We start from the raw sequence: 19,036 nt of genomic DNA, 5'->3' as shown, positions 1-19,036 counted from the left end.
CTTTCCCTCCCCCTGCTGGTACCTTCCTCTGCTGCCGAGTCTCTCTTAGCGTCCGAGAGCCCTTCCACCGCCTGCCTTTCCGATGGCAGTTCCCTGACATCCACCTCCCCTCCAGGGCCCCCTTCACCCCCTCCCGCCCCCTCCTCTACGGGCGGTGAGGGCGGAAAACCCCGGAAAGAACTTTCCTCATCGTCAGAGGACTCGAACACTTCTTTCCACTGACTTCTGTCTCCTCTCCCCAAGTATTCCTCCTCATCGGAATCTATACCTTCTTCCAGCCCTGATTCTGGGAACCCTTCAAACTCCTCTTCCTCATCGGTGGTGCCTAAGTATTCCCTCCTGAACCGTGTTACCGGCTGAGGTTTCCTTGGGAACCGTTGGTGAAACGTCTCTATTAAAACCTCGTCATTGACCTCCTCTGCCAGGTGTTCTCTGCCTCCGGTTCTCCTTCCCATTCTACCAGATACTCCACCCGATCCCCCTTCCACCTGGAATCGACGATTCCTGCCACATGATTGTTGCGTTCCCTTTCTTCTATCACTGGCGTTTGAGTACCCAGGTGTTCTCTGCCTCCGGTTCTCCTTCCCATTCTACCAGATACTCCACCCGATCCCCCTTCCACCTGGAATCGACGATTCCTGCCACATGATTGTTGCGTTCCCTTTCTTCTATCACTGGCGTTTGAGTGACCTCCCTCTCACGTCCCCCCCCCACTCCTGCCCCCCTCGGTGCGGCGACAGTAAGGACCTGTGAAAAACTGGGTGCAGTTTCATGTGGTTGGGCAACCTAAGTTTGAATGCCACTGGGTTGACTTGTTGTATCACCTCAAATGGTCCCAGCCGTTTAGGTTTCAATTTCCTACATCCCCCCTTAAACGGCAACCCTTGGGTGGATAACCACACCCGGTCCCCCACCCTTATGGTTTCACCTTCCCGTCTGTTTCTGTCTGCTTGCTTCTTGTATTCTTCTTTGGCCCTCTCTAAATTAAGTTGGAGCTGCCTGTGGATCGCTTCCATCTCTTCTACAAAGCGTTCCACTGCCGGGACACTCCATCTTTCCCCTCCCTCTCCTGGAAATGCCCTGGGATGACACCCATAATTTGCCAGGAAGGGACTCATCCCTGTGGACACATGCTCCGCGTTGTTATAGGCAAATTCTGCCAGAGCCAACTTATCTACCCAATCATTTTCTCTGTCATTTACATAACACCTTAGGTATTGTTGTAGAATGCCGTTCGCCCTTTCCGCCTGCCCATTAGTTTCTGGGTGTCAGGCAGTCGAAAAATTGACTTCCACGTGCAGTAAGCTCATGAGCTTCCTCCAGAACCTGGAAGTAAATTGTTTCCCTCGGTCTGAGACCACCCTCAAGGGGGCGCCATGCAACCTAAAAATATGTTTTGCAAACAACTTGGCGGTTTCTTCTGCTGTAACCGCATGCGAGCAGGCTATAAAGTGGCACATCTTGGTTAATAGGTCTATTACCACCATGACAGCTGTTTTCCCCTTGGATTTTGGCAGATCCGTCATAAAATGTATGGATACTGCCTCCCATGGCCTTTCTGGTGTGGGTAAGGGTTCCAGTAGCCCCGCCGGTGCCAGCCTCTCTCCCTTTGCCCTCTGGCAGCGGTCACATCCCCTTACATATTCCCGTACGTCTTCCCGCACCTTGGGCCACCAGAACTCCCTGGTAACCAACCACATGGTTTTGTGTTGCCCGAAGTGCCCCGCGGTGGGGCTGTCGTGCAATTGTTTGAGTACCCGCCCCCTCAGTTCTCCTTCGGGTATGTACAGTGCCCCCTTGTAGTACGACGCTCCGTTCCTTTCCTCAAAACCCCCTGTGTTCTCTCCACCTCCCCGAAGTCCTCTGAGCTTATCTTGGGCGTATTCATCGTTCTCGGTTCCCTCTACCAGTTCTCTTTGCCCCACCAATGCCGCCCCACACACCCAGTGGTCCTCAGGGATGATATGTCTCTCCTCTGGCGCTCCCTCTCCCTCTAAATACTCTGGTTTTCAAGAGAGAGCGTCCGCTCTGACATTCTCCTTCCCCGGCACGTAGCAAATTTCAAAATGGAATTTGGAGAACTCCTGGGCCCATCTCACTTGTCTCTGGTTCAGTACTCGGGCATTTCTCCAGTATTCTAGGTTTTTGTGATCGGTGCGCACTTGGACCTTGTGCTGCGCTCCGATCAGCAAGTGTCGCCACCTCCGGAACGCCTCATGAATGGCGAGTAGTTCTCGGTCGTACACGGTGTAGTTCCTCTCCGACTTGTTCAGTTTCCGAGAGAAGAAGGCACACGGTCTCCATTCCAACGTATCCTTTCCCAGCTGCAGAAGCACTGCCCCCACCGCGCGGTCTGATGCATCTGTTTCCACTCTCATCGGTTGTTGCAGATCCACATGCAAAAGTTGTTCTTCTGACGCGAACGCCCTTTTTAATCGTTCGAATGCTCGCTGCGCCTCTTCCGTCCAGACAAATTTCTTTTTGCTGCTGAGACAATCAGTGATGGGCGCTGTTAAGTGGGCGAAGTTCTTGATGAACTTCCGGTAGAAGTTTCCGAACCCCAGGAACCTTTGTACGTCCTTTTTGGTCTTCGGTGTCTTCCATTCCAGTACCGCTTGAACCTTGCTGGGATCCATGGCCAATCCTTTGTCTGATAAACGGTACCCCAGGAAATCCACCTCTCTGGTATGAAACTGACATTTCTCCAGTTTCACCCACAGCTGGTTTGTTTGCAGCCTGCTCAGTACCTCTCTTACGTCCCGCACATGCTGCTCCTCATTCTCTGAGTACACCAATACGTCATCTAAAAATGCCACACAGTTTTTGTAAAGTAAAGGTCCCAGGACGTGATTCATGAACGATTGAAAGCAGGCTGAGCCCCCTTGTAGACCGAAGGGCATAACGAGATACTCAAAGGCCCCCGGGGGGTGAACATGGTAGTTTTCCATTCATCTCCCTTTCTCATTCGTATCAGGTTATACGCCCCCCTCAGGTCCAGTTTGGTAAAGATTTTCCCCTTCCTCACTCGGTTCAAAATGTCATCGATTCTTGGCATGGGGAAGGTCACGGGTTCTGACACGGCATTTACGGCCCTGTAATCAACTACAAGCCTGGGTTTATCCGTGTGTTTTTTGTCCACAAAGAAAACTGGGCTACCCCTCACCGCTCGTGACTCCCTGATGAAACCTCGTTTGAGGTTCTTGTCAATGAACTCCCTTAACTCCTGCATCTCCCGGTCGGACATAGCGTACAGCTTGCCCACTGGCAACTGGGCTCCTGGGAGTAGGTTAATTTGACAGTCAAAGGGCCTGTGCGGGGGCAGTTTATCTGCTTCTCTTTCGCTGAAGACGTTACCCAGGTTGGCGTATTGTCATGGTACCTTCCCTTTATCAGCTACTTCCATCCCTGCTAGGGTGGCCTTGGCTCCTCCCTGAGCCTCTTCTCCCTTGCAGTGTGCTAGGCAATGTGCTGACCCAAAGGAAACTACCCGCTGGTGCCATCCCACTAGCGGATCATGCAGCGCTAGCCAGCTCATCCCCAATATGATGGGCGCCCCTCCCAGGGTGGCCACATTGAACGCTATCACCTCCGTGTGTCTGGCCACCTTCATTATCATAGGGACAGTCTGTTGGTTAACGTCTCTGCCCAACAGCTCCCTCCCATCAATCGTCGTCACCTGTAAGGGGTTACTTAAAGGGATAGTCTGTATCTGGTGTTCTGCTGCAAACTCCTTGCTCATAAAATTGCAGGAGCTGCCTGAGTCCAATAGCGCCTTTATCTTTAGCGGGTATCCGTTTGGTAGCTCTAGCACCACCTCTACTACAAGCGCTGGTCTTGGGGGTTCAGGCTTGGGCACATTCACTGCTCTTTGGCCTGGCTGCTGTGCCCCAATGCTGGCAACCAGGCGTTGGCTTTTACCTGCTCCTGAACCCCCTCTTCTTCACCCCCAACAGCTCCCGCCATTCCTTGCCATCCCTTCCTTTGCGGACAGACTCTGGCAAAGTGACCTGGCTTTTGGCAGAGGAAACATTTCTTGGCGCTCTTTCCCTCTTTCTTCCCCCCATTGTTGGTGTTTGAAACTCCGCGCGCGCGCGCTGTCCCAATCTCCATCAGTTCTACGGGCGGAGAATGGTGCTCTGGCATCTCTGGAATGCGGAACTCACTCCAATGTTCCCCTTTCCCTTCCCGCTTCTCCAAGGCTCTCGCCTCCTGGCGCGCTCCTATGGTGAGCGCGGATTTAGTCAGTTGGTCCATAGACTCCGCCCTGGGTGCGTGGGAAAGCTCATCCTTCACCGCCGTGGATAAACCTTCTTTGAACAGCATTTGTATCGGTTCCGCAGTCAGGTCCCATCCCAATTTATGGATCAGCATGGTAAACTCTGTCCAGTACTCTCGGACGGAGCGATTCCCCTGTTTACACGCCATCAACTGTCTGCGCGCCACCCCTTGCTCAATCTCGCTGGAAAACATCAGATCCATGGCGCGAAAAAACTTTCTTGAGTCTTTTAGAACGTCATTATTAGCTGCCATCAGGGGCCTCACCCAGTCTTTTGCCCCCCCCCTTTGAGATGCCCAATGACAAACGCCACTCTCGATTCCTCATCGGGAAAGTCATCAAACTGCAGCTTGAGGGCGTATTGCATCTCTGTTCTAAAGGCTTGATAATTTCTGGGATCCCCCCCAAACTTCTGCACCAACCCCAGCATCTTCCTTGCGAGTGGGGTCGTTTTTCCCTTGTCCGCATCCTGAGCCCGCCTCTCTTCAAGCCTCGTCGTTTGCAGCGCTAGCTGGAGCTCCAACACCCTGTACCTTTCTTCCAGGCTTGGACCCGCTCCAGCTCCTCCTGCGTCTCCAGCTCCGGTTGGGTTGCTCATGATGCCTCTCTTTGCACAAGCGGCTTTCAGGGACTGTCGGATTGCTGTGATGGGATGATGAGCTGCTTGTGCGTTAAAGCTTAGTCCCTCAGAGCTTGGGCATGGTTCTCAAACTCTGCCTTAAGCGGAGCCCCCTTAAACATGACTCCCTCAATCGCTAGCAGAATCCGACAGTGGGCGTTTGCGGAATCTGCTCCAACATAAAAGTTCCTTAACGGAAACGCGTCTTCGGGATTCTTGGCGAGACAGTTTCCGGCGAGGAGTGGGTGTACCTATGGGGGGTCCTGAGACTTCTCCACTGTTTTCACTGGCAGTCTCTCAGAGCCCTCCCTCCGACTCACTTTGTCTCTGAGCTCTTTCCCTCCCCCTGCTGGTACCTTCCTCTGCTGCCGAGTCTCTCTTAGCGTCCGAGAGCCCTTCCACCGCCTGCCTTTCCGATGGCAGTTCCCTGACAAAAGCCTTAAATGACTCAGGCCAACAATACCTAAAATACCACCCACAGACCCCGTTGGGTGCTGAGATTGGAAGAGGGGGCCTCTTGGTTGTTCCACTACTTTCAGAAGTTCAGGGGTCAGCAGCCCAGGAGAGGGCCTTCTCTGTAGCAGCCCTTAAGCTCTGGGAATCCCTCCCCAAGAGGGCACCTGGCACCTTCATTGTACAGCTTCTGGAAAATGCTGAAGATGCAGCTCTTTGCTCTGACCTTTGGCACTTGAGACACGTATTTTTAAAGACCCACTTAATCAATGTGAGTGTGAGTTGTTTAACCTGTTTTTAATGCTGTGTTTTAATTATTACAAACAACTGTGCTGTTGTGGTAAGTAGGTGGCGCTGTGGTCTAAACCACTGAGCCTATGGCTTGCTGATCAAAGGTCGGCAGTTTGAACGACGGGGTGAGCTCCCGTTGCTCTGTCCCTGCTCCTGTCAACCTAGCAGTTCGAAAGTACATCAGAGTGCAAGTAGATAAATAGGTACCGCTCCGGCGGGAAGATAAATGGTTTTTCTGTGTGCTGTTCTGGTTTCGCCAAAAGCGGCTTAGTCATGCTGGCCACATGACCCGGAAAAACTGTCTGCAGACAAACGCTGGCTCCCTCGGCCAGTAAAGCGAGGTGAGCGCCGCTACCCCAGAGTCATTTGTGACTGGACTTAACTGTCAGGGGTCCTTTACCTTTTTTTACTGTACTGTTGACCAAAAAAAATGAGTATGCCTCGTACAGCGCTCCCTGTCAGGCTCCAAGCAGTTGCTTTTCTCTCTCTCTTTGCATGTGTGTGTTTGGGTCAGGATCAGGTGGACATGGAAAAGCTGGGGATCACTAGACCAACAAATGAGAATAAGTTGGGATGCCCTGAGAGGGAAAAGCCAGTCAGGGGTTACGATCCAAAGCAGCCATAAAACGAAGGTAGCAGGAGCATCAGAGTGTTGTCCTAACACCAGAGGTGAATCGGTTGGATGGAAGAGTGAGCTCTGAGGTTAAGCAGGCTGGTTCTGCAGCCTAGAAAATGCCCTTGAAACATCAAGCTCAGCAGAAGCAGAGTGTGGGTGGATCAGGAGGTGAGGCATGGGATCAAACCACTCCAGGCACCTTCTGATAGTTCAGCTCAAAACCCAGAGTCCTCTCCCTGAGAATGGAACAAAAAGTTGCAGTATGGAGTACTGCTATTCATTGTGCCTGCCAGCCAATCAGGCTCTTTCCATTCACACTTACTTACTTTTTACTTTGTCAAACCTTCATTAGGAATTACAAATATAGGCCATCATAAAACATCCATATATAAAATTCTAAAATATATACAAATAATACTCCATCCCATTAACACCTTTTCCCCCTTCCCCTTCCCCAGATAGACACTCAGCATTCTCTGGCCCCTGAGCATCCTCACTGGCCTGTTTCAGGGCTTGCTTTCCCCCCTCCTTAAGATTTGCCCCCAAATATTTTTCTGCTTCTGCAACCCTTGAAGCCCCCGTTTTTGTCCCATCTTGGGCGAACCCCATCTTCATTTTGGGGAAAAGTGACAAGCGGGGTGCCGCAGGGTTCTCTCCTGGGCCATTTTGTTCATCATTTTTATAAATGAAGGAATTGAGGGGGTGCTTATCAAATGTGCAGATGACACCAAACTGGGAGTGGTAGCTAATGCCACAGAAGACAGAATTGAGATTCAAAATGAGCTTAACAGAATTGGGAAATGGGCCCAGGCTAACAAAATGAATTTCAATAGGAACAAACTTAAGGTTCTGCACTTAGGCAGGAAGAACCAGATGCAGAAATATAAGATGGGGGACACCTGGCTTACTAGCAGTAAATATGAAAAGGATCTAGGGGTCTTGGTGGACAACAAGCTTAACATGAGTGTGATACAGGAGCAGCAAAAAAACCTAATACTATACTAGGCTACATCTAAAGAAGTCTAGTGTCCAGGACAAGGGAAGTAATAGTTCCACTCTATTCTGCCTTGGTGAGAAGAATATTGACAAGCTGGAAAAGTGTGCAAAGGTGGGCAGCCAAGATGATCAAGGATCTGGAAAGCAAGCCTTATGAGGAACAGTTGCTGGGTATGTTTAGCCTGGAAAAGAGGGCTGTCCCTCTTCTATGTAAGAGGGAACAAGCTCATTTTCTCCTGCTCTGGCTTCAAGTTTCAAGAAAGGAGATTCCAGCTAAACATCAGGGAAAACTTTCTGACAGTAAGAGCTCTTTGAGAGAGGAACTGTCTCCCTAGGGAGGTTGTGGACCTTGAAGGTTTTTAAGTAGAAGCTGTATGGCCACCTGTCATGGATGCTTTAGTTGAGATTCCTGCATTGCATGGCTTGGAGTAGATGATCCTCAGGGTCCCTTTCAACTCTACAGTTCTATGATTCTATGATCTTTACTCAGCACCTGCATTTGCAAAGAATATATGATGAATGGGGTGTAGAATCCACAACATTTTCGTGGGGAAGCTCCCCATTTTAAGGAAATGACTAGGTCTTGTGTGGTGCATTCTCCCGACGTCCTCTTATTGTCAGGGCACCCATTGCTTATGAAGCCTGCTTAATATTTACCCCACCCCCGCCATTGCGACAAGAATGACTTGGAAGATGGGAGATAACTCTGGCTCCAGAGGAGTTGGCACTTCAAAGAGGTTGCTTTGATCAGCAAGCTTCAGAATGCCACCAAAGGCAGAGAGAAAAAGTAAAAATACACGACTATATTTTTTTAAAAATGTGTGAGATGGGTTCTTTTGTTCTATCACTCAAATATAAACTCTGTCTTTGTCCTTCATGTCTTCTAGGAAAATATTGAGGTGCCATTTGATCTCCCCGAAGTCTCCCCAGCAACCACAGTAGCCATTGCAGATCAAAACTCATCCCAGGTAATTAAGAAATGAAAGGGGTGTGTGGAATGGGGGGAGGGAGGTGAGTGCTGCCATTTTGCCACTGCCTTGGCCTGGCAGGAATTTAAGTGCAATGCAGAATACCCAGTTGAGGGATCTTGTTTTTCTGTGAAGGATGCGGCTGTGTTTGCTGCTACATTAAGACTTTTCCTGTGGCAGAGAGTGAAGATGGAGAGCTTTGAAGTCTTTGTGGCAAGAGCAGAATGATCACCATAGGCCTGGAGGGATTGCTGGGAAATCAAAGGCAAAAATTCACAACCATACTTTAAAACATTCAAAATTAAAATACTGAAACAGAGTAAAATTACCTCAACTTTCTTAGCATCTGCGTAGGCTTGTTTAAACAATAACATTTTTGGCAGGTGCTGAAAAGTATACAGTGAATATGCTGGGAGCTGCCCAAGCTGAGTTTGCATGGAAAAGGCATGTTTATGCATGAAGGGTGGAGGTGCCCAAGACCATTATGGTGCCAAGGCAGGAAATGCAGGCAGCATTAAGATAAATTCAACAGTGTAAATACCGTATTTTTCGCTCTATAACACGCACCTGACCATAACACGCACATCGTTTTTAGAGGAGGAAAACAAGGAAAAAAATTCTGAATGAAACAGTGGATGTATCATTTTTGTGCTTCATGCTGTGGCCACAGACATGTGATCTGATGGTGAATTTGGGGTGATCCAATGCAAAGATCCTGAGGATCCATGTTGATCCATGCTTTTTAACCACATTTTTGTACCATTGCAGCCCCAGACAACAGTGGGTGCGTGATTTTTGGGGGGCAGGCTGTAGCCATGGACATGCTATGTGATCTGATGGTGAATTTGGGGTGACCCAATGCAAAGATCCTGAGGAGCCATGTGGATCCATGCTTTGTAACCACGTTTTTGCACCATTGCAGCCCCAGGCAACAGTGGGTGCGTGATTTGGGGGGGGGGGCAGGCTGCTATGTGATCTGATGGTGAATTTGGGGTGGTCCAATCCAAAGATCCTGAGGATCCATGTGGATCCATGCTTTGTAACTACATTTTAAGTGGGGAGGGAAGGAAAAACCTAGAAGGGACAAGGAGCACGAGAGCGGTGTGCAGAGAAGCAGCTGGCTAAGAATGCAGGAGAGGGATTTAACGGGAGGGAGGAAAGAAAGGCAAAGGTTTCCCCAAACCGAAGCCAGCCAGCCCTCCCTCCTCCCCCCCTCTCTCCTGCATGTTTTCTGGCTGCCTGCGAGCACAGCCGGAGCACGGAGAGGAATTAGAGAGAAGGACGCTCTGCTTTCCCCTCTGCTTGCCTGGAGGGGAGGGGATTTGCCTGCTCTTTGTTCCATTTGAGCAAACACAGCTATGAAACACAAGAAGGTGGGCAGTAAGACCCTGAGGCAGAAAGCAGGAAAGCAGCAACTTCCTCTTTTCAGGTTTCCCTTCTCCGACGCAACGCGCGATTTGATTTTTGCTGATTTTTGTTCCTGCGCTCCCCTAGTTGGCTCCAGGGACCCCCCCCCCCATTCGCTCAAAAACACGCACAGACATTTCCCCTTCCTTTTTAGGAGAAAAAATCTGCGTGTTATAGAGAGAAAAATACGATATGTTTTGATGGATGCAATAGTGGAAAACCGATTGGTATACTTTTTGTAAAATATGCAGAGATTTAAGATATGAACCAAGGGAAATGAAGAAGGGAAATGAACCAAGGAAAGAGAAGAAGAGAAATCATTGATATAATAAGGATGTAAAACGAAAAACTCACAAGACGAAAGAGTTTTCCGTTTTTGAGTTGTTCCGCAAGACGAATTTCCCTATGGGCTTGCTTCGCAAGAAGAAAGCCCATAGGGAAATCTCCGGGGACCTCTTTTAAATGCTGGCGGTGGGGAGCAAAGCCTTTCGCCTCCCTCCGGCCTTCAGAAGAGGTCCAGGAAGGCCGGCGGGGGGCCGAAAGGCTTTGCTCCCCACTGCCAGCATTTTAAAAGCGGTCCGGGAAGCAGGGAATTGCGCTGCGCTTTCCCGCTATCCCGGACCGCTTTTAAAATGCTGGCCGTCGGGAGCAAAGACTTTCGCCCACCGCCAGCCTTCAGAAGAGGTCCTGGACCTCTTCTAAAGGCCGGCGGGGGGCGAAAGTCTTTGCTCCCCCCCCCCGCCTGCCTTCCCGGGACAGCGGAGACTTCTCTGCTGTCCCGGGCGATCTTAAAATGCTGGCGGGCAGCAGCGAGGCGTTCGCTGCTGTCCCCCAGCATTTTAAAAGCCCCCGGGACAGCGGAGACTTCTCCGCTGTCCCGGGGCGATCTTAAATGCTGGCGGGGGGCAGCGAAGCCTTCGCTGCCGCCCGCCAGCATTTTAAAAGCCCCCGGGACAGTGGAGAAGTCTCCGCTGTCCCGGGAAGGCAGGCGGGGGGGGGAGCAAAGACTTTCGCCCCCCGCCGGCCTTCAGAAGAGGTCCAGGACCTCTTCTGAAGGCCGGCGGAGGGCGAAAGTCTTTGCTCCCCCCCGCCTGCCTTCAAAAGCTGTCGGGATAGTGGAGAAACGGCAGAGAAGTCTCTGCTGTCCCGGGGACTTTTAAAATGCTGGGGGTTGGCAGCGAATGCTTCGCTGCCGCCCGCCAGCATTTTAAGATCGCCCGGGACAGCGGAGGCTTCGCTGCCGCCCACCAGCATTTTAAAATCCGCTGTCCCAGGGGCTTTTAAAATGCTGGCGGTTGATAGCAAAGCCCTCCTGTCCCCGGAGCTTGCGGGGCGGGAGGTGGGGAGAAGGGCTTTTCTTCCCACCGCCAGCCTTCAGAACAGCCTTCTGAAGGCTGGCGGTGGGAAAAAAAGCCCTTGTCCCCCCCCCCCAGCTTTCAGAAGAGGTCGGGGGACAGACTGTCCCCGGATCTGGTCTGAAGGTGGTTTCCATAGGAACGCATTGATTGATTTTCAATGCATTCCTATGGGAAACCGTGCTTCGCAAGACGAAAAACTCGCAAGACGAAAAAACTTGCGGAACGAATTAATTTCGTCTTGCGAGGCACCACTGTATATATATTTAAAGGCAGGAAATGCAAACCACCCCACACCATAGGTGGTAAATGCAAAACATAACCTTAATCCTAACATTAAATTGGTCTGGTGACCCGTCACAACTGACGTCACGGGCACTGTCCAATTGGAGGCTGGCACACTTGGTTCTCACTCTCCAAGTGACAAAATTACAGTTTGGTTTCTGGGGGTGGCCTGTGGGTGGCAAATGATCTTTACTTGGAGTACTATCAACAGAAAAGTGTATATGGATTGTGTTATGTATCAAGATGGAGGACATATGTCCCTCAGTTGCTGCTGGACTCCCATCAGCCCCAGGCAGAATGGTGAAGGCAAGATAGGAATTCCACTTCAGCAGTATCTGTAGGACCACAGGACCCATTCCTGTCTTTCAGCCTAAGAGACTGCCCATAAAAGTCCCAGGGCACCATGTAGCCCATGAGCACCCTTGGAATGTTGAGAGTGCACTGTGCACGCCACCTTTGGGTGCTTTTCCTGTCACCAGGGTCACCCCCAGACATAGAGAGAGAGAGAGAGAGAGAGAGAGAGAGAGAGAGAGAGAGAGGGAGACTGAGGATGCACACACAGACTTTCTTTCTTTCTTTTCCAAGGGATGGGGATGAATATCTGATCCAGGAGAACCGAAATGCATTTTTCTTGCAGTTCCACGATTTTTACATGGAGCTCCTCTCAAAACACCCTCAAAGTAAAGCTTGCACTGGTCAAGCGCACAGTGAAAACCACAGAAATGCAGAATAGTGAGGATTTTCATGATTTTTACATAGGATCACATTCACAGCAAGCTTTCCAACAAATCACAGGACACATCTGTGGACATGCATAGAGGTGACCTATGATTTAGTAGGGATTTGGAGGGAATCCTTTGGGTTTTTTTTAAAAAAATATTATGAAGATCCAGAAGGTTCCATGTCTCAGATCCATGTTTTTGAACCATGGCAAGGCTGGATGATTTTTATGATTCTATCAGCAGTGACAGTTGTGATCTGTGATTTTGTGACAGTTTGGGGCCAGAGATTAGTAAACAGACTGTTAGGTTTCCAAGGGGTTGCTCGTGCGCAAGCAGGCAAATCTCTCCCTGGCTGGCTGCTAATGTAAACTTTATCTGTCCGGAGAGCCACTCACCCGTGGCTGACTCAATCGCTGGCAGAATCCGTGAGTGGGCATTTCTTAAACTTCCTCCAGCAAAGAAGCTCCTTCACGCCCAGTCTCCGCCTTCCCTCTCTGCGCGAAAGCCTTCTGCGCAGAGAGGGCGTGGGCAGCAGAGGAACCCTTCCCTCCCCGCTTGTCCCAGGCAAGGAGTCATGGGACCGCCTCCCTGCTTCCGACTCCTGCACCCCCTCTCCACTGGAGCTGCGTTTATTCTCTTCCCCAGAAGATGAGCTGCTTCTCCCGATCCCTGGAGGCTCTCTATAATCCCTCTGGCTTTTGCTGTCTCCCTTCCGCACTGATGGCAGTTCCCTGGCACAAAGCTTCTCTCTCTCTCTCTCTCTCTCTCTCTCTCTCTCTCTCTCTCTCTGCGCAGTGCTCCCCTCCCCCATGCCTTCAGCACCCCACTTTCTCCCTTCCAGTCACCCCACTTTCTTTCTTCCAGATCCCTTTCCTTCCAACCTTCATGGATGCTCTGCTATCTGTTTCAATGCTCACCTGAGCTGTGAAAAGCACATAGAACTGAAATCAGAAGCTGGAAAGAGCAGCACACTTCCAGCTTCTTCCTTTTCCTCTAGGGGCTTTTCAAGCAGGCGGGAAAGGCAACCACTCTCACCCCTCACAAGAAGTATGGGTGGGGAGGCTTCAGGTGCTTCATGGGCACCAGGGGAAGTCCAGTGACCTCAGCAATATTCCCTGACCCTACTTACAATAGCTGGTCTGTTTCTCCTGCCCCTCTAGGTCCATGCCACCCCTGGGGGCCAGGCAGAAGACCCCAAGGGCCTGTTCTGGATTCTGGATGAGGAGGCCTTGATCCAAGGCTCTAGTGACAGCACTGCGCTCAACCGTCTGTGCTCTTACTTTGTGAAGGAGGGTCCGATCAATGAAGGTAAAATGGAGGGGCCCTCAGCTCCTGTTGACATGGGGTTGGGGACATTATGTGGCTGGTTTGGTACAGGTCTGTCCACAGCCTGGCTCTTTAAGACTGCCCAGCCTCCATCCAAGGCTCCACTGTCTGCAAATGGGACTGTCTCTGGTCCATTGACCCTTGGGTTGCCCCTCTCCCACCTATTGGCATCAGGGCATCTTCCTGGTCACATGATTGGCTGGATACAACCGCCTGTCAGTCAAGACTCATGGGAGGGTGGGGTCAAAGCCTTTCAAAGCTGGACTTGGTGAAGTGCCCTTTGTCCTCCATTCACCACCTCTGCTGCTACACCCAAGGAGACCAGAGGCCTGTTTTAAGTGTCCTGAATCTTCCAGCATTCAGCTTTGTTGGATGTCCTTGATTTCTAGAGTTATGAGAGAGGGTGGAAAGCTTTTCTGTATCCACTTTCTGCTTGCCAGGCATAATGTTATACACTTCTTTTACTCCTCTTTTCTCGAAGCTAAAATGTTCTGAACACTGCAGCCTTTCTTCATAGGGGAGTTGCTCTACCCCCTCAATCATTTTAGTTGACCTTTTCAGAAATGACCTTTCATGTTTTAAGGGACAATGGGGCTCCCTGTGTGGATTCTAACCCTTGCTGAGAGCTCCCAAGTGGTACAAGGCAAGATTTCACCCAGGTCACTCATTCACACCATTTTGGAGCAGTGGCGTAGCGTGGGTTGTCAGCACCCGGGGCAAGGCAAGTAATTTGTGCCCCCTAACCGTGGATTTGCGCCCCCTAACCCATGGATTTGCGCCCCCTAACCCTAACCCTCAGATGTTGCGCCCGGTGCGGCCGGCCCCCCCTGCACCCCCACGCTACGCCACTGTTTTGGAGATTTCCCTTGCCATTCCTTGGAAAGTCCTTTTACCCCTCCCCTGGCCTGCACCTGCCATTTGCTCATTCCCTTTCCTCCCACTTAAGTAACCCTCTCCTATTTTGTCGATGTCTCTTCACTGCAGGACAGGGATCCCTGCGCAAGTGTGAGCAGGCCCTGCAGTTCGAGATCGCCCACCAGCTCGGCCAAGACCCCGTCCGCTATGATGCCACTGGCTGGGTGAACAAAGCCAAGTGGAACCTCTCAGTGCAGAATGCCATCCAAGTCCTGCAGGAGTCGAAAATGTAAGTTCTTCTGCATGCAGAATTCCATGCCAGAGGCAGCGCCAAACTCAGGTCCTGGGGGAAGTTTATCTGTTTAGTTTTATTTCATGCAATTTATTTATCACTTGATATTGGAATTTGAACTCCTCACCCAATAAAGCTAAGAGGGAGGAGATGCAGTCGTTCATATTGTGCTTCAGAATTAATTGATTAAATTCAATGCCCAGTGGTGTGCTGATGGCTGGTTTTAAAAGGGATCAGCATCGGGGAGAATTGAAGGCCCACAGGAGGACAGGAAGTGGAAACTGCTATTAAGTCATGATGACATGGCAGTCTCCCATCACCATGATTCATAAATAAGTGGAACATATTCAGCTATGTGTTGGAAATGCCCCAGAGCAAGAGGGAGATTGCTATCACATGTGGTGGGGTTGTTAACTAGCAAAAAAGGTATTGGAATTTAATTTAAGTACCAAGTGGAAAATATATTAGGAGATGCCATCCCACAAGACCCCAGTTTTTTGTTAAATTATATGAATGACTTGGTAAAAGCAAGCAGAAAAAATAGTCTTTTATTTACAAGTAATAATAATATAATAATAATAATAATTTATTATTTATACCCCGCCCATCTGCCTGGGTTTCCACAGCCACTCTGGGTGGCTCCCAACAGAATATTAAAAACACAATACAGCACTGAATGTTAAAAACTTCCCTAAACAGGACTGCCTTCAGATGTCTTTTAAAAGTAGGATAGTTGCTTATTTCCTTGACATCTGATGGGAGGATGTTCCACAGGTCGGGCGCCACCACCGAGAAGGCCCTCTGCCTTGTTCCCTGTAACTTCGCTTCTCGCAGCGAGGGAACTGCCAGAAGGCCCTTGGAGCTGGGCCTCAGTGTCCAGATAGAACAATGGCGGTGGAGGCACTCCTTCAGGTATACTGGGCCGAGGCCGTTTAGGGCTTTAAAGGTCAGCACCAACACTTTGAATTGTGCTTGGAAATGTACTGGAAGCCAATGCAGGTCTCTTCAAGAGGCCACAGAGAATCCCATCTCTAAGGGAGCAGTCAGGAAAAATGGGGAAGGTGATGTTGCACCAGAGGGAGAAGAAGCACCTTTGCAAGGTAAACTGAGGCAGAGGCAGAGTCACCTAATTTTTGGAGGGTGGTGGGTATGGCGAGGACACCTCAGCCAAACAGCTTAGAACATTCTAAAATTTAATTTAATTAATATCTGCAAAATCAGTCCTGCATCTCTGCCCATTTAGCACTTTCTCCCCTTTCTCTGCACTGGTTGCCTTCCTTCCCTTAATGAACAATAGAACTTTAATTGGAATTGGAACATCCCCTGGGGATTTGAAAGCTCCATGATTGGAGGCGAAAGTGATTCGCTTTCAGAAGGCAGCCTGTGGCCCCTGCTCCTCCTCCCATTAATCCCAAAAAAGGAGGAGGAGGAGGAGGAGGAAGAGGAAGAGGAAGAGGAAGAGGAAGAGGAAAAGGAAGAGGAAGAAGAAGAAGAAGAAGAAGAAGAAGAAGAAGAAGAAGAAGAAGAAGAAGAAGAGGCTTAAAAATGTACATTTATGGTTGGCTGGGAACCAGCTAGGAATATTAATTCCATAAGGTGAAGATCTAAGGATGTTAATGTTTAAGTTAAATTTCATTTATGGTTGGTTTCCTCTTTAGCCCGACGCAGCCTCTCCCAGCTGGAGAGGTTGCGCGCAGCTATGGCAGAAGCCTCTTCTGCCTGCGTGCCTTTCCGCTGCTCCCCAACCTGCTCTTTGGGGCTGGCGGGGGGGTTCCCCCCACCAGCCCCAAAGAGCAGGTCGAAAGGAACCCGAAGCCTCCAGAGCGCAGTGGGAACTCCCACCGTGCTCCAGAGGCTTTGGGTTGCCTTCACTGAAGCCTGGAGAGCGAGAGGGGTCGGTGTGCACCGACCCCTCTTGCTCTCCAGTCTTCCAAGGTAGCCACCTGAAGGCGACTGAAGGCACCTTCTGCGCTGGGCAGAGAGGGGGAGATTTTTTTTTGTTTGTTCTCCCCCTCTAAAACAAGGTGCGTCCTATGGTCGGGTGCGTCCTATAGAGCGAACAATACGGTAAACCTTCTGACGGTAAGAGCTGTTTGACAGTGGAATGGGCAATGGAGGTTTTTAAGCAGAGGCTGGATGGCCAAGTGTCTGGGGTGCTTTAGCTGAGTTCCTGCATTTCAGGGGGTTGGACCAGATGACCCTTGGAATCTCTTCCAACTCTACAATTCTATGATTCTAAGTGAGTGGGGCATGTGGAGAGGAGCAGCAGGAGCTGAGCCCTGCTGCCTCTGCTGCCCACAGCAACTCCTGGACGGTCTTCTTAAATGATTAATGGGTCATGTATAATGACATCACTCTTGTGACATTGCTAGGGGCTGCCCCTTGGTCTCAGGTTTGGGCCCTGAAATCTCAGGCTCTGGGATGCTTCTGACCTTGCAACCCTATTTTGGAGATGCACAAGGATCTTCCTCCCACCCTTACACACACTAACCAAGGCCCATCTTATATCATACAATGGCAGCTCTTAAGGTTGGGTGATGTATTTCCCTCTCCACAGAGACCCTCTGAAGAAACTATTTCTGTTGCGGTCCAAAGTGCCCCTGATATGCCGGTCTGTTGCGGGGCTGGAGGGGAACTCCCAGCAAGCACTGCAGCGAGTTGGCTGCGTGAGGAAGACTTTCACTAGCAGCTTTGCAGCTGTGAAGAAGAAGTCTGTGTGTGCTCAGATCAAGCTTCAGCTGGTGAGCGAAAGGGTTGCCTAGAACTGGCAGAGGGGCCCAGGACTTTTTTATGCATCAAGTCCAGTTTTGCTTTAAGTTATTCAGTTATTATGCTGTTGTATGCCCCCCAGTCCCCAAGTGGCATGAGGCTCCAGGGGTGCCTGCACTTTCCTGGGGTTTGGTTTCCTTGGAATGAAGTTCAGCCATGTCAATGTGAAAGTCTTTAGGCTATAGGGCTTTATTTTCACATGTATACACCTGAGCACAGGATTTATGGGTTCATAGTGTTAACTCCCCAACAGATTTTGTTTCCCCATAGGGTTCCAGGGGACCCCCAAACTCACAGCTTTGAATCTCAAATTTCCAGCATGAGCCAAAATTCTTCCCCCCACCCCACACGTCATGGCTTATTGTTCTCCCCACAAGGATGATGTGGCATCCAGCCAAGCGAGGTGGGAAATGCCTGCCCATTTTCCTCTATGGCAATAGAGCAATCACTTTGGGCAAGTAAATGACAGTACTTAACTGGCCAGCCAAGGGCTTTACCTTAACCGAGGAACTACTATGACTGGTTCAGCAGGTTTCCTCTCATAAATTCTAACCCCACACACAGTGGATCACAGATTTGGGATCTGCAATCAAACCAATACATTTATCCTCCCCCAACCTGGGGCCTTCCATATTTTCTTACTTGAACTTCCATCAGCCTCAGCATCATACAGCTGTGCTGACAAACCTCTGGAGGGCACCACGTGGTGAAAGTTGTTGTAAAGGTAAAGGGACCCCTGACCATTAGGTCCAGTCGTGACCGACTCTGGAGTTGCGGCGCTCATCTCGCTTTATTGGCTGAGGGAGCCGGCGTACAGCTTCCGGGTCATGAGTCCAGCATGACTAAGAGCAGCGCACGGAAACAGAAAGTTGTTGTACATACCATATTTACTCAAATCTAATGCTCACCTTTATTGGCCAAATTACACTGTGAAAATTAAGATGCCATTAGATTCGATGGCACATTGACATTCACTAGCAAATACTTTTTTTGGTTTCAAGGTTCTGAAAATTGAGGTGCGCATTAGATTCGATGGCACATTAGACTCAAGTAAATATGGTATTTTGGATGTGATCCTTGGTATTTTTCCAGGGAGTGTTCAGTTAGTGAGCTTTTCCCATTCTATGATTTAAAAAAAGAGTATTATGCACAACGGTTTGTAAGAGAGGATGGAGGCAGCTTTTGAAACCCCACCAGGGAAAACCAAGTAACGCTAAATGCTAGGTTTTTATTATTTCTCCAATTTTTTTTTAAAAAACAACAACAGCATTAGCAACTTGAGAGTCTGATTGACAAGGCAGAAAACAAATATTTTTCTATTTGAGTGTTTCTAGATGCTTAGCAGTTCCATTTACTTGATGCCGTTTTTTCTGTGAACAGACAGTGGTCTTAAGAATGTTATCTATGTGGTTTTTATTGCTGCTCTGGCTGATTTTATTATTATTTGTGTGGTTGGCTTTTATTTGAAACTTTTTTGCTACATTATGATGTCTTTTGTCCCTGTTTATTTTATTGATTGATTGCATTTATATCCCGCCTTCCTTCTTCCAAGGAGCTCAAGGCACATGTAATATACCTGCTTCTTCCCGCTGCATGTTATCCTCACAAAAACCCTGTGAGGTGGGTTAGGCTGTGAGTTTGTGACTGGCTCAGGGAGCTCCATGGCAGAGTGGGGATTCAAACCTGCACTTTGCAATCAGATGCAAAAAGTGGGTGGGTGGAGAGAGAGTAAGAGAGAGAAGTGAAAAAGAGGTTGACTGTCCATAGTTCCCTGTGAAGAGGGATTGATCGTTGGACCCTCTCTGG

At 49.7% G+C, this 19,036-nt stretch overlaps 1 protein-coding gene across 1 annotated transcript in view; it reads left to right on the top strand.

Moving 5' to 3' along the window:
• MYO18B (myosin XVIIIB) overlaps positions 1-19,036 on the top strand; it is a 276,767-nt gene that overhangs the window by 115,263 nt on the left and 142,468 nt on the right. Inside the window, exons 17-20 of the mRNA XM_083717843.1 lie at positions 8,139-8,219; positions 13,149-13,296; positions 14,299-14,458; positions 17,019-17,202. Coding sequence (XP_083573969.1) covers positions 8,139-8,219; positions 13,149-13,296; positions 14,299-14,458; positions 17,019-17,202 — 573 coding nt within the window. The remainder of the gene's footprint in view (positions 1-8,138; positions 8,220-13,148; positions 13,297-14,298; positions 14,459-17,018; positions 17,203-19,036) is intronic.

The sequence above is a fragment of the Podarcis gaigeae genome (genome assembly GCF_964106915.1).
Source record: "Podarcis gaigeae genome assembly, chromosome: 16".
NCBI classification, from domain to species: Eukaryota; Metazoa; Chordata; class Lepidosauria; order Squamata; family Lacertidae; genus Podarcis; species Podarcis gaigeae.
Note: the sequence above shows the minus strand (reverse complement) of the source record. Positions and strands in the feature narration are given on the sequence as shown.